General features: G+C 43.3%; 1 protein-coding gene across 4 annotated transcripts in view; it reads right to left on the minus strand.

Annotated features, from left to right (window-relative positions):
• Nucleotides 1–22,856, minus strand: part of ZNF335 (zinc finger protein 335) — an 80,845-nt gene that overhangs the window by 33,343 nt on the left and 24,646 nt on the right. For all 4 annotated transcript variants that reach the window (XM_075846876.1, XM_075846877.1, XM_075846878.1 and 1 more), the window contains exons 3-6: nucleotides 22,554–22,755; nucleotides 7,844–7,918; nucleotides 6,802–7,020; nucleotides 5,283–5,384 (exon numbers count right to left, since the gene is read on the minus strand). In XM_075846876.1, coding sequence (XP_075702991.1) covers nucleotides 5,283–5,384; nucleotides 6,802–7,020; nucleotides 7,844–7,918; nucleotides 22,554–22,755 — 598 coding nt within the window. The remainder of the gene's footprint in view (nucleotides 1–5,282; nucleotides 5,385–6,801; nucleotides 7,021–7,843; nucleotides 7,919–22,553; nucleotides 22,756–22,856) is intronic.

Below are 22,856 nucleotides of genomic sequence, written 5' to 3' on the forward strand. Positions count from 1 at the left end.
GAGACAAAAAAAACTAACCTGTCCACTGTCCTAAGGGAAAACTAACCAAACAGTCAGAACAACAGGTCTCGGGTCTGGAACAAACAAAACTAAGAGGGCGGGTTCTGTGTTCCCCAACGAATTCAACAAAAAAAAATAGATTTTGCGGTGAGTACTAACATTTTGTTTTCTTGTCAATACCAAATAGCGACAGCACCGCAGACCGTCCCAAAGCAGTCCCAGAGGGTGGTAATAAAAATTAAAATACAACCATGCAACCCGCCTAACACACAGCTACCTTCAACACTCTGCGACCCAGACTGGCATCAGCAGAGACAAAACAATTAATTTGGTAAAACTTAGTAAAGGTGTGCATAGAAACCAAATTAGAAGCCCTTGCAGACCTGAGCAACTAAAGCTTGATGCCTAACTGCTCACCCAGGAGGCATCAACAGCCAAACGGAAGCAACCTTACCCTTGGACCCATAGGTTTACGAAGTCACAGACCGGATTAAATGCCAAATGGTGGCTTGGATACTGCCAAACCCTTGCATGGCCCTTCAGGAATAACACTGGAATATGCTGTTCCACCCACCGCATGGATTCGAGAGGACTCCAACATAGTCGCCTGAGTACTGGTGACTCAGATAAGCAACCGCCTAGAGTTGCCGGTTTAGATTCTAACCGGCCGACCCCGAAGTATAAGTGTCTAATAGGAGATGGTTTGGAAAATTTGACGTCAATTCCAAAAGGTTGATCTGTGAGAACCTCTCCTCCTGCGACCAAGTGCCCATAACTGTACTCAACCTAGACAGACCTGGCATCCATTGAGATGATCAGCCACCAGAGGGGAGGAAAAGACCGACCCATCGTGATGGCCGGTGAGGTCTCTCACCACCGTAACTCCTCAAATAGGTTGTCCATCTAAGGGACAACAGGGACCCCCCAAGTGCGGAGAAGCGCCATGAGAGTTGCCAAGACCTTAGTGAAGACTAGAGGGGATGAGGCGAGCCCAAAATGGATGGCGACAAATTGGAAATGTAGTGAACCCACTAAGAAACTCAGAAAACGCTGGTGGGTCCTTGCAATGGGGATATGGATGTATGCATAGCAAATGTCAAAAAGAATAGAGGAATTCTCAATTTTCCAGTGATGTGACCACTGACCTCAAAGGCTATGTAAACCTTTGAAAGGAATTTTTTTTTTTTTAAATAAAAAAATGTTTTATGTGTCTTTTAAACAACTTTCAAATTGACTTATTCAATTTTTTTTTACTTTCTACAATACAGACTTAGACGTGATCGTTTATTAGCTAGATCCTGTGTATCAGAAACACGCAGGACTCGCTCTCAGCCGAGCCGTAAGTGTAGCTGAACTGATGGAATCAGCTGAGAGAGAACGATACAGCTTCTATGTATACAGGATACATATAAGCTGTATCGTAAAAAGTCTATTCATTTTTTAACAAAAGTAAATTTAAAAATTGTTTAAAAAAAGACAAAGAAAACATTGATTTATATAAAAATAAAAAAATCCTTTCAAAAAGGTGTACATAGCCTTTAAGGATTCAATGTGATACCTCTGAAAGCGAATGAAGGGATTCAGCCTACCCAAATCCAGTATTGGACGTAGAGATCCATCCCTGTTGGGGTCTGTGAAAAGATGTACAAGTAGATTCCGACTGAGGAAATAACTTGTGCTCAATCCGCTGCGCAAGACAGAAATCGTCAGAAAAAAAATCTTCTAGGAGGAAGCTTTTCAGAACACTCTCGTATCCGGTTGGCACCACCTCCAAAATCCAGGTGTTGTCCACATGAGCGAGCAAAACTTTTGAAAGGTAAGAAGTCGTCCACCTACTCAGACCTGCGACACGAGTGGGGAAACACCTTCATGTTGAAGATGTCTCGGCAGAAGGGGGCTTCTGGACTGTGGGCCGCGGATGCCAAGCAGGTCTAGACTTGAAAGATTGACGACTGGAGTCGCTTGTCCTGTCAGGTCTGAAAAAAAAAAGATCTCCGGGAGGAAATTCTGGGAAAGGCGGAGACCTGAGAAAACTATGCATATGGCGAGGGCGATTGTAAGGCAAAAGAGAGCTCTGCCAGTTGCTTCAGAAATAATCCCATTTAGACGTTTACCAAAAAGCCTGCCGCCAACAAAATGAAGCCCAACCAAGGCCCTTTTGGAAGCTAGAGCGGCCACCGAAGATTTCCAGAGATTGAAGCAAGCTAACTCAAGGGAAGCCTCAAATAAATATTTTGAAGGGTGAATCACATGAGAGGCAAGCTCGGCTAAATCCTGCTGCAGTGCACCTGCCAGGATACTGCAGTGCATCAGCACCCAGGCAGCAAAATCCGGGCACAAAGCAGACCCTGCGGCCATAAAATTAGACTTCGCATGAGAATCAAACTTTTTGTCAAGAAGGTCACTGAGTGAAGCAGCATCTGACAGTCAGATGATAGTAGTCCTTGATAAACCAATCCACAGAAGGAGAAACAGACCATTATGGTTCAAAAACCATGCATAACGGCGCAAACACTGTGCCCATCCCACCAACGCAAAGGAATATGAAAATGCGCCCCAGGAGTACAGGCAAGTGAAAAAAATGTCTAGGGATGCACAGAGAAGAGATATCCCTACCAATAAAAAAAAATCTAGCCCCTCTACATATAGTATCTCCAAATGCTAGGATTTAAGTGGTGTAGGTGGGGAGGGGGAATGAAAAATAACCTACTCACCCTCCGAAATAAACAAATAGCAGCAGACCTGAATATTCGGTCACGTCTGCCTCTAGAGGACACTAGACACGGTCTGTGGGAAAGGTATGGCCTTGCCTGGGCAGAGCCAAGACTCTATCCCACTTAGTGTCGCCTCCTAGTGGCAGGAGTATATACCAATTGTCAGGGCTGCTATCAGGGCCGTACTACTGGCACTGCCATCAGGGGCCCAATCACAATGATGAAAAAAGAGGCCCGTCCGCGTCTCAGCTACTTTATTTCAATGAGGGCCCCAGCGTTAATTACTTAGAGAAAGGAACGAACCCTGCAATGTAACAGGGCCGTTCCTTATTATGAAGTAACTTACGATGGGGCCCTGAGGGGACTTACAGTAGCAGCAGCACGCAGAATGGAAACACAAACTCCATGTGGAGAGAGCATGCCCACCAGACAGGTCCTTCTACACAGCCGACTGGATCCTGCAGGCTGGTGAGTGTTTCTCCCCTTTCCATCCTGCTTCATTCCTCCTGACCCCACTTGCAGATTATATATAGTTATCTATGATGCGAGAAGTCCCTGCCTCTCCGTGCAAATACTGTGCTGTACGGTAATCATGTTTTCAGTACAGGACCGGGGACAGTTTTCTCACGGGGAGGCAGGGACTCCTAGCATCATAGGTAACTATGATGCCAGAAGCCCGGCTCCCTGAACGGTGGTCGGTCTGGGAAATACGGCGAACACGCGGTCCGTAATTCACAGACCGAGCACGGCCATCTGAATTATGCCAATTCAGACATGGCAAATTTGTCTCCTATTTTTGGTGCAGATTGCGCACTGAAAATGCACTACAAATGACAATATAACTCATGTGAATAGGGTTTTCAAAACTCCATGAACATACAGCACAAAAAAATCTGCATGGAATTTAGGACATTTTTAATTTAGCATTATGTTTCAGATTTGTAACGTATTTCACTCTTTACAATGCAAAGGGCTAATTTCCTGCAAATCCCTAGCAAAATCTTTAACAGAGTTTTTTTCAACTCACCCGAAAGGCATGTTCAGGAGTTGCAAAAATTTAACGCTGCAGATTTTGCCGTAAATTCGAGCAAATTCATACATGGCAGATATCAGAGCGGACGTGTCACAGATTTCAGACTTTGCATTACAAAAGCTGAAACCCGCAGTTAAAATTCGCAGCTCTTCCGCAACAGACTGTGCATGCATGCAGCGGAGTGAAAATTCCACACAGCAGCCTAAACTCTGCACTGTTATTTTTCGCAACATCTGAACTAAGAAGCTAAAGAAACCAAAAAGGAAAAAATGGCTGCTGCGCATTTCCACTGCGGCCTGTCTGTAGTGGAATTCTGCCACGTCTAAATGTGCCCTAAGGCCCTGTACGCACGTGTTGGATTTGACTGTGATTTCGACAACAATCTGCATCCCACGCATATGAGGTTTCCACAACCAGTTCACATGCTACGAAAAAATTTCCTTGTGTATTTTTGTCCGTACCATGAAAAGAAATCCACCACAGCAATAAGTAGATGCTACTTATTTTGCACGGAAAAGCTGAAGATAAGCCCCTTTGAATGACAATGGGACTAATTCTCATGCGGATCTTGTGGCACATCTGTGGCAGAAATTCAACGGTAAGCCTCAGATTTCTGCTGCGGAAATACACATTGGACTTTAATGGCAACGTAAAAACGGGGCCTTAGTGCTCCTTATATCCTCACAAGTGCTTCCCCTCTCTTAAGGCCCCCTTCACATCATGAAATCTCCTAACGTACACGATAAACAATGTAAACTATAATTCATAGGGCTCCATTATATCCTTTTAGCCTACGTCGGGCTGGTATACCTTTTTTGTTTTGGAAGGATGGAATAGCATAGTAGACTATGCTATTCTATCCTGAGAGATCCCGCAAAAAACTGTATATCGCTCCTGCCATCACTATATGGACATTGTCCCCAGACAGAACATCACAAGTGCTCTGCCCTTGGACTTTGGTCCTGGGAAAGCTCCTGACATCACGGTCCAAATATGGACAGTGAAGTCAGGGGATTCTCCAGGGCCGGAATTCCTGGTCAGACAGTTGTCGACGCTCTGGTCGTGTACTCAGGCTTTGCAACGCTTCTGACATCATCTTACATATATTTGGACATGAGGAACAGCCCCAGAGTCCCTGGGCAGAGCTGTAGTAGAAGCTCTGCCCGGGGACTCCAGCCCTAGGAAAGTTCCACTCCCCAGGCGACGTATCCCACTATATGCCATACAGTCGGATACGTTTTGGCTAAATTAAACAAAATCCAGGGCATTAACCGGTCACTGCCGGCTCCATGGTTTCGTTCACTATAATTGATGTCAGCACCAAAATCGGTTAACGCGTATAACATACAAACGTGAGCCCCACACTTTCCGTTGTCCAGCCAAGATAATGGAGCTGGGTGAAGGAGCCCAGAAATTCCTGATGGTGGCCCTGCCCATGGTGCGGTGTGCCCCAATAATATTAAAAAGAAAAGTTAATTACTCTAGTAAAATCATTCCCTAAACAGAAAACTAAAGCAGAAAGCAAGATTCCTTACCATCAGAATCATCTATGGCTCCAGCATCCATAATATCATCTTCCTCTTCTTCCTCTTCCCTAAGTCGCACCACATTGCAGAATGCTCTTTGATCTTTATTGACTAAAGAGACAAAAAAAAGAGTGACGAAACATTCCTTTACCAAAATTAAGTGGTTGAGGAACATCGGTGAATCATCACATTTATCACTGAGAGATGATTAATATTCTCTGTTGACTGCGAAGAGTTATGTACTACCAGGTTATATGACAGTGCGACAAAGTTTACAGAACTGAGACAAGAGCGTTCAAACGGCAAATAGCAGAAATTTTTATTTTTATTGCAATGCATGATCTGATATTATTAAATAAAACAAACAAAAGAAAATGACATAGTAACAGGTCTTCCAGATACTGTGCCGGTTTTCCTCCATTCAGCGATATGGAGGAAATGGGCAGACTATGTAAATGGTGTCACATGAATCTGCCTGCCGGCTCCATTCACTTCCCTGTATTAGACTCTGCTGACGTCAAGTAATAGATACCAGCAGGGGCTAGGTTGAAGGTTTCAGACTACCACTTTCCCGTCTGCAATGGGAGCAATATGTTACCATGGTGACGGATTAAATGATGTTAGTAGGCATTGGCTGTTAGCACAATTATTGCCCAAATAAGCTAGGGCTGAATTGGTCTGTTCGGACTCTGACGTTTTATTGCTTTTATTTCAGCCTGGAGATCCACTTCAATATTGGCAATATAGTAAATTTAAAATCTAGCATCTTTGTAATACATCTTTTTTACTTGGCATTCTCCAGGAGAAACATTACCAGGAAAGCAGCTACTGTGGGATCAGACGCTAAAGAGGGCTCAAGGAGCAGCCTTCAGCTCAATGTAGACACAGGGTATTTCCACAATGGGGTATAGAGGCCCACTGTCCAAAGTGGTCAGTGGAGAAGAACACTTTCTGTTAAACTAGTCTCACAGGTGTCACAGCATCTATAGTGAAGGCTATTTCCCATACATAGAACATATAGTATATGAATGAGATCAGGCTGGTAAGTGTCCTGATGTTAACCCGCGGGCACTGTTGACATGAAGATGCACTAAGGTGCCCTGTGAATTCTAGTTACACCCCTGCTGTTTTACTTAAATTTCAGTCTTTTACTCCGAATTATATGAAACACTCTCCTGTTGCTACCTGGAAGCGGTCTACAAGCATACTGGCTATAGCGGACAAATCTTATTCCTTTAATGCATTTCTATTTTTTTAGTTTGAGTGTACAAGGCATTACTGTATGGGCTTGTCAGTCTGATTAGCTTATTAACTCCTTATCAATGGTTGAATTCTGTAAATGGGAAGAGCCGAAGGGCTGCTGTGATAGCTGTAAGCTTATTGTGATCCCTCCAACAACAGAATAGGTTCCATAAACAGTGCCTGGTCCTGAATATAAAGGGAGCAATTTGTGAACCTAAGTATCCGATCATAGCTACAGCTTCTAGAATATCTTGATTTTCTTTTGAACGCTAATGAAAGTCTTTACCTGCATGGACATGGCGCTCTTTTACATGGCGGAGGAGAGTTGACTTAGACGTACTCTTGTATTGGCACATCTTGCATTTGTACTGCTGAACGACCACTACTTCCATCAAACCCTCTAAAACTTCCAAGTCATTCACTAATTCAGGAGCACCAGATAAGCATGATGGGGATATCTCTCCAACAGCAATGGGACTCACTGTTAACGGATAACTAGTAGGCCCTGTAAAAAAGGAAACAAGATGCTGCAGCTATACATAACAAGAAAGTTTAAGATACCATCACACGTCCAAGCATGCACTACCTGAGAAAATATGATCCAAGATCTGAGTATACATGTTAACGCAGGAGTTATTTGTAGAACATCAAATGCACCATGTCTGAAAAATAACTTAATTACTTTTCGATATGATAACTTATTTTTAGTTTGTTTTACCATGAAAAAAAAATGAAAAAAAGAGAGAGGTAGAGAGGGAGGGAGCACGAAAGAGAGGAAGAGTGAGCGCGAAAGAGAGAGAGGGGAGAGAGAGAGGGGAGAGAGAGAGGGGAGAGAGAGAGAGAGGGGAGAGAGGAGAGAGAGAGAGAGGGGAGAGAGGAGGAGAGAGAGAGAAGGAGAGAGAGGAGAGAGAGAAAGAGAGAAGGAGAGAGAGAGAGAGAGAGAGAGAGAGAAAGAGAACGCAGAATCACACACAGGCAGTATGAATGTATGCACATGGGAGAAGAGATCATACAGGGCGTTTATTAGAAGGAGAAAGCAGTAGAGGGATGAAGACGTGCTGATAAATAAGAGCGAATGACTAGATTTACAGAACTCCCATCCAGCATTTACTACTGGTAGAGACATGCCTAAAAGTCTAAAACTAGCAGAAGGTTACAGACGGAGTAATCAGGGGGGGGGGGGGATTAAAAATTAATGAGGGATGAAGATTGCAGCCTGAAACTTAGAACAACTTTTTTTGTACTAAAGGTGACCACTAACGTAAGTAAAAAAAAAAAAAAAAAATAAAAAAAAAACTACAAGAGCATAAGAATATATTCATCCCTACCGCCCTCGGGTTCCTGCAGGATCAGGTACTGGGTGATCTCAGAATTTCGGCCTTCAGTGCTTGTTACAATGCAGCCTGAAATGTCAAATAATGTTCTTTACTCTATACATAGTTGACAAATAGAAACATTGCTTATCACATTAAAATCACAAAAACTACTATTGATGTTCTAATCCTTAAAGGGGTCCATATGATATACCATAAATATCAGATAGATGTGGGTTCCATCACTGGAGCGCACACACACACACACACACACACACACACACACACACAACCACACACACAACCACACACACACACACACCTCTATAACAGGGACCCATGTCCCCATGCTAACTTCTCCCGCTCTCACTGTTCTCCGGCCACTAACTGAAGAGGTGGTCGGGAGTACGGAAATTGCCAAGCGTAGAACATTGAACTATGCTATTTCTGGAAATGAGCAGCTATGGAAGTAGCTTGCCATGCTACCTGGTATGTGTACAGGGGGGATTGGCCATGCACTTCCCCAGCAATTTTCCCGATGGGCTGGCCGCTCCACTGCTCAGGGGCCGCTTTCCTGTCCAGCGCCGAACCATCCATGAGGCGAGATGAGCACATCTCACCTCCGACGGCGGCCTGCTGCCTTTCTCAGGGGCGGCAGCGCCACTGAAACCAGTCGCCGCCACCACCTCCTGTATTAATTGTACCTGCGTCTATAGACAGCAGATACAATTACATGCATAAGTACTGAATGCCCGACCATTCAACGCCTTACAATGATGCGGATTGGCAGGGCAAAATGACTTGCCCTGCCAATCAGTGCCTTTCAACATCGCGAGCTGCGCGATGACGCTTCAGTTGTTGAATGGAGCGGATAGGCGGGGCAAGTCAATCAGCGCTTGCGTCGTTCAGCCCCAGCAGATCTGCTCAGACGAAAGCAGGTCTGCATTGCCACTAGACGGCGCGAGAACAGGATCATGTAAGTATGTAAAGTTTTTTTCTAATAAAATTGCGAGTGTCATTGTCTACATGGGGGTTCATATGTGGGGATGTGGAACGCTATCTATAGGGGGAGCTATATGTAGGGCACTATATACAGAGGGAGCTATATGTGAGGCATTATCTACAGGGGTGGGCTATATGTGGAGCATTATCTATAGGGGGAGCTATATGTAGGGCAGCACGGTGGCTCAGTGGTTAGCACTATTGCCTTGCAGCGCTGGAGTCCATATGTGAGCACTGCCTACAGGGGCTCTATAGAGGTCACAATCTATAGGGGGGCACTATCTACAGGGGGCACGGTGTGTGTGTGTGTGTGCTACTATGATAATCGGACACAGTATATGGTGCAATTATAATTCGAGGTGCACTGTATGGCGCTATTATATTTAGGGGCGTTGAGAATTTTCTGTTCGTTTATAGGTTCAGAAATGTTTTAAAAGTGAGAAGCTGAAGACATCAGAGCGGCAAACTGCAGAAATGGGCTGTGGCCGGGAGAAGTCATCATAGAGGTCTGGAGCAGATGGAGAAGAAAAGAGAAAAATAACTGTATTAAACAGCCACAGCCGCAGCCCCGCTCTAACGGCGGCGATCAGAGAAACCTCATCTCTGCCGCTATTCCCTTGAATTCTGCTATCAAAACTGACCGCAGCATTCAAAGGGTAAATGAGAAGGGGGAATGCCCTTTGGATTGAGTCACAGGGAATCCCTGTGACGCGATCCAGGGACATACCATATATGGGCAGACAGCCCAGGGTCCATCGAAGGACTCCAGGACTATCTGACCATATTTCCTGTTAGGGCATACATTAGTATGCCCTAACAATTGCCTGTGTACTATCAGCAGATATATGTCAGTACATTAAAGTTTAAAAATAAAGTAAAGTTAAATAAAATAAAAACACACACACACACACACACACACACACACACACACACACACACACATTTTCTACAATAAACATTCAAATAAGTCTCAATATATAAAATACACATATTCTGTATCATCGCGACCCAAATTTATAGCGTCATTTATGATGTTTACGCAGTTATAAAATACAAACTGCTTTCTTTCACTTAATAATGTGAGGCACGAGGTATAATGAATTTTGAACCTCCATGTGCCTCACATGAATAGTAATTAACCCAATCATGTTCCGCAAAGATTAACCCAAGGTTGTCCAGGAATATGATGGGGTTAATTACTATTAATGTGAGGCACATGGAGGTTCAAAATTCATCGAACCTCGTGCCTCACATCAGAAAATGGAAGAACTTTTTTTATTTTTATTATTATTGTTGTTGGCAAAGTATAGAGTATCGCAATACTACACTAAGTATCGGTATCGAAGTCCAAATTCTGGTATCGGGACAACCCTAGGTTCTAGTACTGTATATATGTACGGAGCTTTGTTCTGGTGCTGTATTTATGTACTAAGCTTTGTTCTGGTGCTGTATATATATGTATTGAGCTCTGTTCTGGTGCTGTATATATGTATTAAAAAGACTCTGTCACCACATTATAAGTGCCCCATCTACTACATAAGGAGATGGGCGCTATAATGTAGGTGACAGTAATGCTTTTTATTTAGAAAAACGATCTATTTTAAAGAGGCTCTGTCACCAGATTTTGCAACCCCCATCTGCTATTGCAGCAGATAGGCGCTGCAATGTAGATTACAGTAACGTTTTTATTTTTAAAAAACGAGCATTTTTGGTCAAGTTATGACCATTTTTGTAGTTATGCAAATGAGGCTTGCAAAAGTTCAAGTGGGTGTGTTTAAAAGTAAAAGTCCAACTGGGCGTGTATTATGTGCGTACATCGGGACGTTTTTAATACTTTTACTAGCTGGGCGTTCTGACAAGAAGTATCATCCACTTCTCTTCAGAACGCCCAGCTTCTGGCAGTGCAGACACAGCCGTGTTCTCGAGAGATCACGCTGTGTCGTCATTCACAGGTCCTGCATCGTGTCAGACGAGCGAGGACACCGGCACCAGAGGCTACAGTTGATTCTGCAGCAGCATCAGCGTTTGCAGGTAAGTAGCTACATCGACTTACCTGCAAACGCCGATGCTGCTGCAGAATCAACTGAAGCCTCTGGTGCCGGTGTCCTCGCTCGTCTGACACGATGCAGGATCTGTGAGTGACGTCACAGCGTGATCAGGCAGAAGCTGGGCGTTCTGAAGAGAAGTGGATGATACTTCTCATCAGAGCGCCCAGCTAGTAAAAGTATTAAAAACGCCCCGATGTACGCACATAATATACGCCCACTTGGACTTTTACTTTTAAACACACCCACTTGGACTTTTGCAAGTCTCATTTGCATAACTACAAAAATGGTCATAACTTGACCAAAAATGCTCGTTTTTTTAAAAATAAAAACGTTACTGTAATCTACATTGCAGCGCCTATCTGCTGCAATAGCAGATAGGGGTTGCAAAATCTGGTGACAGAGCCTCTTTAAACCACTTTATGAGCGATTTTTAGCTTTATGCTAATGAGTTTCTTAATGCCCAAGTGGCCGTGTTTTTATTTTCGACCAAGTGGGCGTTGTACAGAGGACTGTATGACGCTGACCAATCAGTGACCAGTCAGTGTCATACACTCCTCTCCATTCATTTACACAGCAGCATCGCATTCTTACTAGAACACGATGTGCAGCCACATACACAGACATTAACGTGAATCAAGTGTCCTGATAATGAACATACATTACCTCCAGCCAGGACGTCATTTGTATTCAGAATCCTGACACTTCTGAATCGTTTCTGTGAGATTCCAGCAAGCCACGCGTAATCTCGCGAGATTACGATGTAAACGATATTTCATTTCCCTTGCTGGAAATCTTACAGAAAAGATTCAGAAGCGTCAGGATTCTGAATACACACGACGTCCAGGCTGGAGGTAATGTATATTCTTTATCAGGACACTTGATTAACGTTAATGTCTGTGTATGTGGCTGCACATCGTGTTCTAGTAAGAATGCGATGCCGCTGTGTAAATGAATGGAGAGGAGTGCATGACGCTGATTGGTCAGCGTCATACACTCCTCTGTACAACGCCCACTTGGTCGAAAGTAAAAACATGCCCACTTGGGCATTAAGAAACTCATTAGCATAAATCTAAAATCGCTAATAAAGTAATTTAAAATAGATTGTTTTTCTACATAAAAAGCATCACCGTCACCTACATTATAGCGCCGATCTCCTTATATAGGAGATAGGGCACTTATAATGTGGTGACAGAGCCTAAGCTCTGTTCTGGTGCTGCCATATATATTTACTGAGCTTGGTTATGGGGCTGTATTTATATACGGAGCTTGGTTCTGGGGCTATATTTATGTACTGAGCTTGGTTCTGGGGCTGTATATATGTACTGAGCTTTGTTCTGGGGCTGTATAGATGTACTGAGCTTGGTTCTGGCACTGTATATATGTCAGTGATTGGTTTTGGTACTGTAATTATGTAGGATATATTTATAATAACAAAATTGCAGGGCAGATGGAATTGTTCTCAATTCATTGTATATTTAATGGGAACCGGTCTGGTAGTTTTAACCCCTTGAACCGCCACCATGCGGTAATACATGACCTGACAATATTTACAAACATTCACTTGTATGTTTTTTTCAGATGTAGCAAAACCTATAAAATCCACTTTTAAAACAGCGCACACTATATGATAATTACTCATAAAAGCCTCATTGGGCGTCGCCACTATCCTGAAGAGTCACATCGTCCTGCCTCCAAACCCACCTTTCTATGTTTGATTGGCATCCCTTTGGATGATACAACTTTCTCGGATGCGCCTTTGCTTTTTACTACTTGGGCACGCAGCGTGCAGTGAGGTGTACTCTGCCTGGCTTCATCGTTGAACTGCGCATGCCAGGGGAGTACAAGGCAATAGCACAACCGCAAGAGTTTGAGGAGGCTGGTAGTGATGTAGAACAGCCAGGGGGATGTCAGTCAAAATCTGGGGGGAGCCATTTCAAGTTTCGCCTCCGGCAGCAGAAAAGCTAGAATCGGCGATGTATATATCTGTGTATGTGGGGACTAAACTGTGATATAAAGAAATCCCCACATACACAGGTGTATACAGGAGCTTCCTCCGTCTGCTGGCACCAGTGATTTCAGGACCTTTGAGAACATCACATAACTATCACGTGACAAAAAGGTCCTGAACCAATCACTGCAGCTTCAAGACTCCGGACACAGGAGAAGAAATCCTGAGAAAGGGCCAAAATCCCGGGGCAGAGCCTCTATTAGTGTTATGCCCGGGGACTCAGACTCTGGGGAAGCCCCTGAGATCACTTTCCATACATGGATCATGATGTCAGGAGCTTTCCCTGGACCATAGACCTGGGTCAGAGCCTCTAATTGGGGACTCTAGCACTGTTCCTGACGTCACTATCCATATATGGGCAGTGACGTCAGGCGTTTCCCATAAATAGGGGAGACCCCACGTCAATGATTTAATTTTTTAATATTTTTTTTTTAAAATAAAAAAATAAATAAATCCGAGAGAAAAAAAAAAAAGAAGACGTGGGGTCCCCATTTTTCATAACTAGCCAGATACAACACAGCAGCAGGCAAGCATTATCAGGGTGGGATCACCAACACTCTCCACCCTGCCCCCCATTTAACCACTACCTCCTATGCCCCACTCCCCATCCTCCCACAGAACCTCCACCATCTGTCCCCCACCACAAATAAAGGCTCAAAATCCTCTTCAGTGTCCCCTGCACCCCATGAGACGCCCCCTGCCACTTTCTATTCCCCATAGTATTCCCTACCATTTGCTGCCCGGCATGCTGCACTATTTGTCACTATTTTTTTACCTGCTGTAGAAGCTTCTAAGGCTTCTTTCACGCCATGGTATTTATATCAGTTTACTATATGTGGCGGAAAAGCTCCTGGCGCCTATTATAAATGGATCTACCGACCCCCATACACCCGATAGAGACGAAAAAAACCTTTTTTTATTTTTGATGCGTGGAATAGCTTTGAGGACTGCGCTATTCCATGCATCTTAATGTGCTTTATTTTTTTTAACATGGGCACCTATGGACAATGGATAGCAGAGACATCCATGTTTTAAACCGTTTAATGATCTCCTGTGTGCTTTATTAGCACATACATTATATTAATAGGAATACTGTGGTGTGAAACGCTCCCAAGAGCGTCCAATGCAGATGTGAACACTGCCCAATCCGGACAAGAATAAAAAGGCTGCATTATTACATCTATCACCAATGTGGCTACAGATAATGGTTTGCTGACTCCGCCTACTAGTGCTGGCCCCACCCACAACATGGGGCTACGTTTAGATATTTTTCCAGGGGCACTTTAAGCTCCCAACGCGCCCCAGTTTGTTTAACTCACTTTTACTTCTATAGAAGTTACATAAATAGCGCAGCTCAGCTGCTTCTGTACTCCTGACCATCTCATCAACCAGTGGCTGGAGAGCAGCGAGAGCGGGAGACGGTAGGGCAGGGGTCACGGGACCCCGTTCTAGAGATATGTTCGGGTCCCAGAAGTGGGTTTTTATTGCCCTAAAATCTGGTTCCCTTGGGTATTCCTAATTCGAACATTTACAGTTAGGTCCAGAATTATTTAGACAGTTACGTACGTTTTGGCATTTTAGCGGTCTTCCTAAACATATTGAATATACTGTTATATAATGAATATGGGCTTAAAGTGCAGACTCTCTGATTTAATTTGAGGGTATTCACATCCTATTTTGAGAAGAGGTTTAGGAATTACAGCTCTTGAATATGTAGTTGCCTCTTTTTCAGGGGACCAAAGGTAATTAGACAATTATCTCAACAGCTATTTAATGGTCTGCATCGGCTATTCCCTCGTTAATCCATCATCAATTAAGCAGGTAAAAGGTCTGGAGTTGATTCCAGGTGGGGCATTTGCATTTGGAAGCTGCTGCTGTGAACCCTCAACATGAGGTCAAAGGAGCTCTCAATGCAAGTGAAACAGACCATCGTTAGGCTGAAAAAAAAAAAGAAGAAATCCATCAGAGAGAAAGCACAAATGTTAGGAGCGGCCAAATCAACAGTTTGGTACATTCTTGAAACAAAAAGAGCGCACTGGTGATCTTGTTAACTCCAAAAGTCCTGGACGTCCACGGAGGACAACAGTGGTGGAGGATCACAGAATCCTTTCCATGGTGAAGAAAAACCGCTTCACAACATCTACCCAAGTGAAGAACACTCTCCTGGAAGTTGGTGTATCTGCATCTAAGTCTACCAAAAATAGAAGCCTTCATGAGAGCAAATGCAGAGGGTTCACCACAAGGTGCAAACCATTAATCAGCCTCAAAAATAGAAAGGCCAGATTAGACTTTGCCAAACAACATCTAAAGAAGCCGCCCAGTTCTGGAACAGCATGAAACTAAGATCAACCTGTACCAGAATGATGGGAGGAAGAAAGTATGGAGAAGGCTTAGAATGGCTCATCATCCAAAGCATACCACATCCTCTGTAAAACAGGGTGGAGGCAGTGTGATGGCATGGGCATGCATGGCAGCCAAAGGCACTGGGTCACTAGTGTTTATTGATGATGTGACTGAAGACAGAAGCATCCAGATGAATTCTGAAATGTTCAATGGACAATAACCAAAAACATACTGCGAAAGCAACCCAGGAGCTATTTTTTTTAAGGAAAAGTGGAATATTCTGCAACGGCCAAGTCAATCACCAGATCTCAACTTGATCGAGCATGTATTTAACTTGCTTAAGACAAAACTTAAAAGGGGTTTTCCGAGTTAAAATGTGTATGTGTTAATGCTTGTAACTTATGAATGTAAATACATTTGTAATGTACTTACATTTTCCAAATTGGCCCCGTTTCCAGATGCTGCCGTTGGATATACGACGGATGACGTCACTCGCTGGCTGCTGTGTTTATCATCAAATTCCTTCCCGGTATACGACACGTCATTAGTGACGTGCCGTGTATGGGCTGTTCAGTTGTACAGCCAGTAACGCGCATTGCGCAATCCCTGCTGTTCTCTCAGAAAAACCCTTTAAAGGCAGAAAGACCCACAACCAAGCAACAACTGAAGACAGCTGCATGGGTTCCAGACTTCAGGCAGTCATTGTATTTGACAAAGTATTTTCAAAAAACATTTTATTTGTGGTAATGTTAATTTGTCCATCTACTTTTGAGTCCCTGAAACGTTTCACAGGATATTTTTGTTCAACCGCTTGAATTAAACCTGAAAGTCTACACTTCAATTGCATCTGTTGTTTATTTTCAAATCCAATGTGGTGGCACGCAGAGCCCAAATCATGAAGATTGTGTCACTCTCAAAATATATCTGGAACTAACAGTATGGCATATCTACAGGATATACCATAAATGCTTGATAGATGCAGGTCCCACCACTGGAACAGGGCCTCCAGTCCTACCTTCCACTGCTGTCATTGCGCTCGACTGTTTTCATAAAATCTGGCCACCGTGTAACTCAGTGGCCGGAGCCCAACTACGGAAGGCAGGTCAGGCTGGCCCGTTCTAGAGATAGGTGGGACAAGCATCTATCCGGCTTTTTTATTGCATATCCTGTGGTTATCAATTAAGGATAAGTGATAGAATGCATTAAGATCATTTTTGGAATTTTTGTTTTTATTTCATCGCAATTGGCTCACTCAATCAGAAGATATGCGAATTTAATGTTTTCAAAAATTCATTTACATTGCATTAGTACAACAACACATGGAAACCATGGCAACCTATCACATTTTTACTTTTATTTTGTATTGTCTTTGGAAAATAGACACCAGTAGGTTGCTATGGGCAACTGCTCCGAATTTCATCTATACTGATTGTTATATAAGGGAGAGGTTGTAATCAGATTGCTGCAAATTTTTCAAGCTGCCTCAGACAAATTATAGCTGTGATCTGATTGGTTGCCAAGGACAACAACTCCAACTTTCGTCTATATTGTTTTTTTTATGCATCGGATTCACATATAACTACCAATCAGGTTTCTGCTTTCATTGTCCAAGCTGCCTCACAAGAATCTAAACTGTAATCTGATTGGTTGCTATGGAGAACAGTTCCAACATTTGTCTGTATTGGATATTACACATAGGAGAGATAAAGCAACCAATCCGCTTGCTGCTTTCATGCACCTAGCTGCCTCAAAAAACTGTAATCGGATTGGTTGTCTCAAAGGGCTCGGACAGCGGCCTCTCGGTCTCAAGAGAATAAATGCCTTCCAGAAAAAGATCAAATATTTCTCAATATAGCAGAAATGCAGAGAGAATTAGACTAATTAGGTCTCAAGAATCTGAAGAGGGTCATAAGGCGACACTTACTGCAGCTCAAGAACACCAGGCCAGAACTCGCGCATCAGAAACTTCTACCCAGTGTGAGTCTCGGCTAAGTTCACAGCGTGCTTGCATGGCGGCCTCTCGGTCTCTGGAGAGTAACGAGGAACGCGAAGCGCAAATATCTGCTGACCGAGAGCGCCATGCATCGTCACACGAGTCTGAAACTTTCACCGACAAAGAATCTCGCTTGAGTTGTCAGAGAGCTCGCACAGCGGCCTCTCGAGAACTTGAAAGTAGTGAAGAACGTCAAGCGCGATTAACCACCGATCGCAAATGCCACAACTATGCCAGAGCTCTCGAAAGAGAAGACCAATATCAACGACGATTGGAATCAGCTAGAGAGAATTATGAATGCACACGACAAGCTAATGAAAGTTATTTATTGACTGAAAGGGAAAGAGTAGATGAAATACGGCAGGCAGAAATAGCGGAACAATGTCAATCATGCTAACCAAATGGAATCTGTTGTTCAAGTGGTAAAGTTGACATTGAAAAATTTCAAGAACCTCCAGATTTTAAATGGGGACCATGCACAATGAAAAAACAATACTTAGACAGTATCTATTTATATAACCGCGCATTCCAAATGACATCTTTTGGTGCAAAACTAATTACAGAGGGACCATTCATGGCAACCTTCAAGGTGCAAGGCCAAGTTACCATCTCATCAGATCTTTGCTACCACAAGATGAGCCAAAATGTCTTCAGATTTATTTAGCATCAGATTACAATGAACAGGCCAATATCAGAAATCAGAACTGCATCAGGTGAATCCATACGTGCATAGTTTCAAAGCTGCATTACAGTCTATTCCGCAGTGGCAAAGCAATGATTACAAAATCATCATCAGCGTAGATCGACGTCCTGTTGCTGAACACCACGCCAGGTATAACGCCCTCGTCACAGATGAAGTTGCAGTGGTTTTAGTTGATCAGTAGTACGATAGGCGTGACATCGTGTTGCGCACTCACGACGATCGCATGCCACGCATTTTCGAAACACACAGCTTACGAAGCCCTGCTATATACTTTAATTTATTGTCACAGCGAAGATGGGTACAATTTTGGACTCTACCAAGTTAATCCTACTACTAAGGTAACAAATTTTCATAAAAATATCAGCCCAGCAAATTTATTCATACCTGCTGCAGATAAGGCGTAATAGTTTTATATATTTGCAACAATTTCGAGGATTGTTCAGCCAATTTATTGTGGACGTGCATGTGAAAATAGAGACGGAGCGTTTAGTGTACATACGCACTAACTAGACACGTTTACGTGCTGAGGATTACGTGCATCTGCGAGACGCCATGCAACAAGATAACATGGAAAACTTGGGGCGATTAGTTATCCTGCCATCCAGTTTTACCGGTGATTACATGCATGAACCTACACAAGATGCTTTCTGCTACGTCCGAAAATACGGCCGGCCTGACCTTTTCATAACATTCACAACTAATCCAAAGGGGTACGAAATTTCCCAAGAACTTCTCGCAGGACAGGCGTCTTATGGTAGGCATGGTATTATAGCCAGAGTTTTCCACTCAAAGGGATCCTGTCATCAACATCTTACCTGTTAAACTCGCCTGACCCCTCAATGCCCGCAGCTGTCCAGAGTTCATTCCTGTTCTCTTCTTTCCTGAAGTCCTCCTCTGTCGGTAAATATAGTCGTTTAAACTCTTCCCGCCTTTTATGGTAATTATTTTTCCCTCTGGGACGCAGCTTCTTAACCCCGCCCACACCTGTCCAGCCCTGACTTGCTAAGGAGCTGTCAATCAAAAAGAAGGAGGTGGAGTCCACTCAGACGCTGGAGGAATGAAAATCGGACTCTTTTCGGATGAAGATTTGACTCTTTTTAGCTCATTTGCATACGGTGTGGGACCACTGAAAAACGGAATACTAAAAAGGTACAGAGCTTACTTAGAACATATTTATAGCTTAGATGACAATGATTTTTCACCCACTTTCACCAGGTATTGCTGGCTTTATAGCTAAAATGCTGGTGACAGGTTCCCTTTAAAACTAAAGTTGATGATCGACCTGTTCACAAAACAAAAAGTTTTCGGTTCAGCTCTTTGTTTCATGTGCAGCGTTGAGTGGCAAAAGCGTGGCTTGTCACACGCCCACATTCTTCTGTGGCTGCAGGAACATATGCGTCACGATGCTGCTGACAGTCATAAGTGTTGAATTTCCTGACCGGAACAAGGATCCGATATTGCACGAGATTGTAAAGAGGCACATGGTTCATGGGCCATGCGGCGCTTTAAATAGAAACTTTCCTTGCTTGCAGGAGGGTCATTGCTCTAAAAGATACCCTAGAGCGCTATTAGAGCAAACGATGTCAGGGGAAAACGGGTATCCGTTATATCGTCGAAGATCACCCTTACAAGGAGGTTTCACAGCTACAGTCAGGTTACACGGTCAAGAAATAGTTTTGGACAATCGATGGGTTGTACTCTATTCACCAGTGTTATCAAGAACATTTCAAGCTCACATCAACGTCGAAATATGTAATAGCGTCAAAGCCATCAAATATATATGTAAATACGTCAACAAGGGTAGTGACCAGGCCACGTTTGCGTTGAGAAATAATAATGAATTACAAGGAAGTCACAAGGTTCCAATCTGGCCGATATATAAGCTCTTATATATGGTGGTGGTGTGGCGCATTTTGAGCTTCCACATTCACGAGAGACATCCGCCAGTGATGCATCTTGATGTTCACCTTGAAGGCGGGCAACGGGTGTACTTCAACCCAAAAATGTGGCAGAGTGGTTAGAAAACCAGAGACAAACCACTTTGCTGGCATACTTTCAACTTTGTGAAACAGATGATTTCACAAAAACACTGTTATATAACGAAGTTCCGTCATATTATACTAATAATAAGAAGCAATTGGTTTTCAACCGTAGAAGACGTGGAACAGCTGTGAATGGCGAGCCCCGCATTTTAAAAGAACACTTCATTGGAACAACTCTGAATGCTATTACTTACGCTTACTTCTACATACAGTGCGAGGACCTACTTCTTTTGCTGAATTGCGAAAGGTTTACGATATTGAATATCCTACTTACCAAGCTGCTTGCTGAGCATGTCACTCGCTAGATGGTGATCAGCATTGGGATGGCGCTTTGGCCGAAGTATGCGTCAGCGATAGTACAGATCGCTTGCATCATTTGTTTGCCATATTGCTGTTTTTTTATGGACCTTCGGATGCTGCACAGTTATGGCAAAAATATCAGGAAAAATTAGTTGAAGACTTTCAGGAATGCACAACTAAACAATAACGGCGAACTGAACGACAAGTTGCGTGAAAGTAATATGAAATCAATGTTTGCTGACTATCCAAGACTTAGTTGCATCTATAGGGAGTAATCCTGTCTCTCAATATGGTATGCCCGCACCAGATTTAGACACGGAACGCATTAACAGGGAGTACGCGGCGGAAATAAACTATAATCCAGCGTAACAGGCCGAAACATTGCAAAATGTTGTTTCGAGTCTGAGAGCCGAACAGCGTATGATATTCGATCTCGTGTGTCATAGCGTAGATGGTACATTGGGAGAAATCCTGTTTTTAGATGCACCCGGTGTGACGGGAAAAACATTTCTCACTCATCTTGGCCCAAATACGCAATAAAAGCAAAATTGCTCTTGCTGTCGCTTCATCGGGCATAGCAGCCACATGGTTGCCCTGAGGCAAAACAGCCCATACAATGTTCAAGATCCCGATTGACTTGAATCTTACGGAAAGCGCAGTGTGTAATGTTTCTAGAAACAGCGACAAAGCAAGGGTTCTACGCGATTGCTGCTTATGGGACGAGTGCACTATGGCAAACCGTAAAGCGGTAGATAGAACCTTGTGAGATATCAGACAAAATGACCGGCCCATGGGTGGTATGAATGCTTTTCTGTGGCGATTTCAGGCAGACTTTGCCAGTCATACCACGAGGAATGAGGGTAGATGAAGTTAGTGTCTGCCTAAACAGCTCAAGTCTGTGGCGCAACGTTATACCGATGCATTTAACAATAAATATGCAGGTGCGAACAGGAGGCAACCCAAATGCACAAGAGTTTTCAGATTTATTACAAAAAATTGCTGGCGGCACGTATCCGCAACAAGAAGGGAAAGTTATTTTGTCTGATAATTTATGTTGTACTGTTCCATCACTGCAAGACCTCATTTCTTCTGTGTATGGTGACCCAACGCAAATAACAAATCATGAAAACTCTTGGCTATGCGAAATAACTATTTTTACCCCTCGCAACGACCAGGCAGCAGCAATAAACGCTGAAATATTGCGTGTGTCCATGGGGAAAGTGCAGAATATATCTCTATCAATAGTCATTGAACAAGAAGACGCTACCAACTATCCGGTGGAATTTTTAAATTCCCTAAGCAAACCCGGTCTTCCGTCACACAAAATTTAAAAGTTAGTGTCCCCATAATTCTCCTTAGAAATTTAAGCCCACCAAAACAATGTAACGGCACCCGACTAAAAATCACAAATCTACAACAAAACGTGATAGAAGCTGAGATTTTAACAGGATGCAGCGCAGGTGATAGCGTTTTTATACCCTGAATCCCCCTCATTCCAAATAATTTCCCTTCAGTTTTAAACGTGTACAGTTTCCGGTCACCTTATGTTACGCTATGACCATCAACAAAGCACAGGGCCAAACGCTGTACGTTGCGGGCGTGGACCTCAGTTTCAGCTGCTTTGCGCACGGTCATCTCTATGTGGCTCTCTGCCGTGTTAGCAACTCCCCCAATCTTTACGCACACATCCCTGGGGGTCCTACTGCTAACATTGTTTACAGGGAAGTGTTTTCGTAATGAACTGGACTACTGAAAGAAAACTATTTTTAATTGAAGTTTGTTTTATGGTCCAAGGCTAAGAGTATACTTATACAAAACGGCATCGGTACGTTTTTCAGTGGTCTGCGCGTACGAAGCCGCGGGCACAGCTAGTATCCAATAAAAATGCTAATCAATCATCTGCAACTTTTTACTGTCTTCACACACTGTGCAAGATGCAACGGTTTATATCCACAAAAAATTTGGCAAGAATCCCCCTTCACTTAATCATTTGCCGTAGCGGACATGTTTTTTTTTTGGGGGGAAATATTTTAGTATTTTTTTTCCCATTACAAAATCCAGAGTATTTTTGTGTGAAATGCATGCAAATCTCCCTTCATTGAGCACACAGATCGGAGGCCAGATCGAAATAAAAACATTGCACTGCAGAATGTCAGGGTTCATATGGGGACAAAATGAAACTGACAGATGGAGGTAAACTTGGAACAAGTCACGATGTTGCTCAAGATAAATGTACATATAGCAGATAGACGATGAAATGACTATGCGAGTTGATTTTTTTCTTACCTTGAATAAGCTGAGGATTAATTGAGCCATGTATAATCCGATCCACAGCCGAGTTAGCTGGATAGGTAGATGCCGAGACTTCAGAAGGTAGGAGGACAGGCCGATGAGTCTGTGTAAGGATTGACTGGCATATGCTACATACCCCAGGAACAGAGCAGGCTTCAGGCTGACAAGGAATAATCTGTGGGCTTGATATTGCCTCCTAAAAAAAAAATAAAAAAAAATTCAAGAGGCAAAATGGTAAAATCAATGATTAAGTAAATAAAAGCAGACACTACATTGTTTATTACTTTGGTGACATTT

This window comes from Rhinoderma darwinii, chromosome 13 (genome assembly GCF_050947455.1).
Source record: "Rhinoderma darwinii isolate aRhiDar2 chromosome 13, aRhiDar2.hap1, whole genome shotgun sequence".
Lineage (NCBI taxonomy): Eukaryota > Metazoa > Chordata > Amphibia > Anura > Rhinodermatidae > Rhinoderma > Rhinoderma darwinii.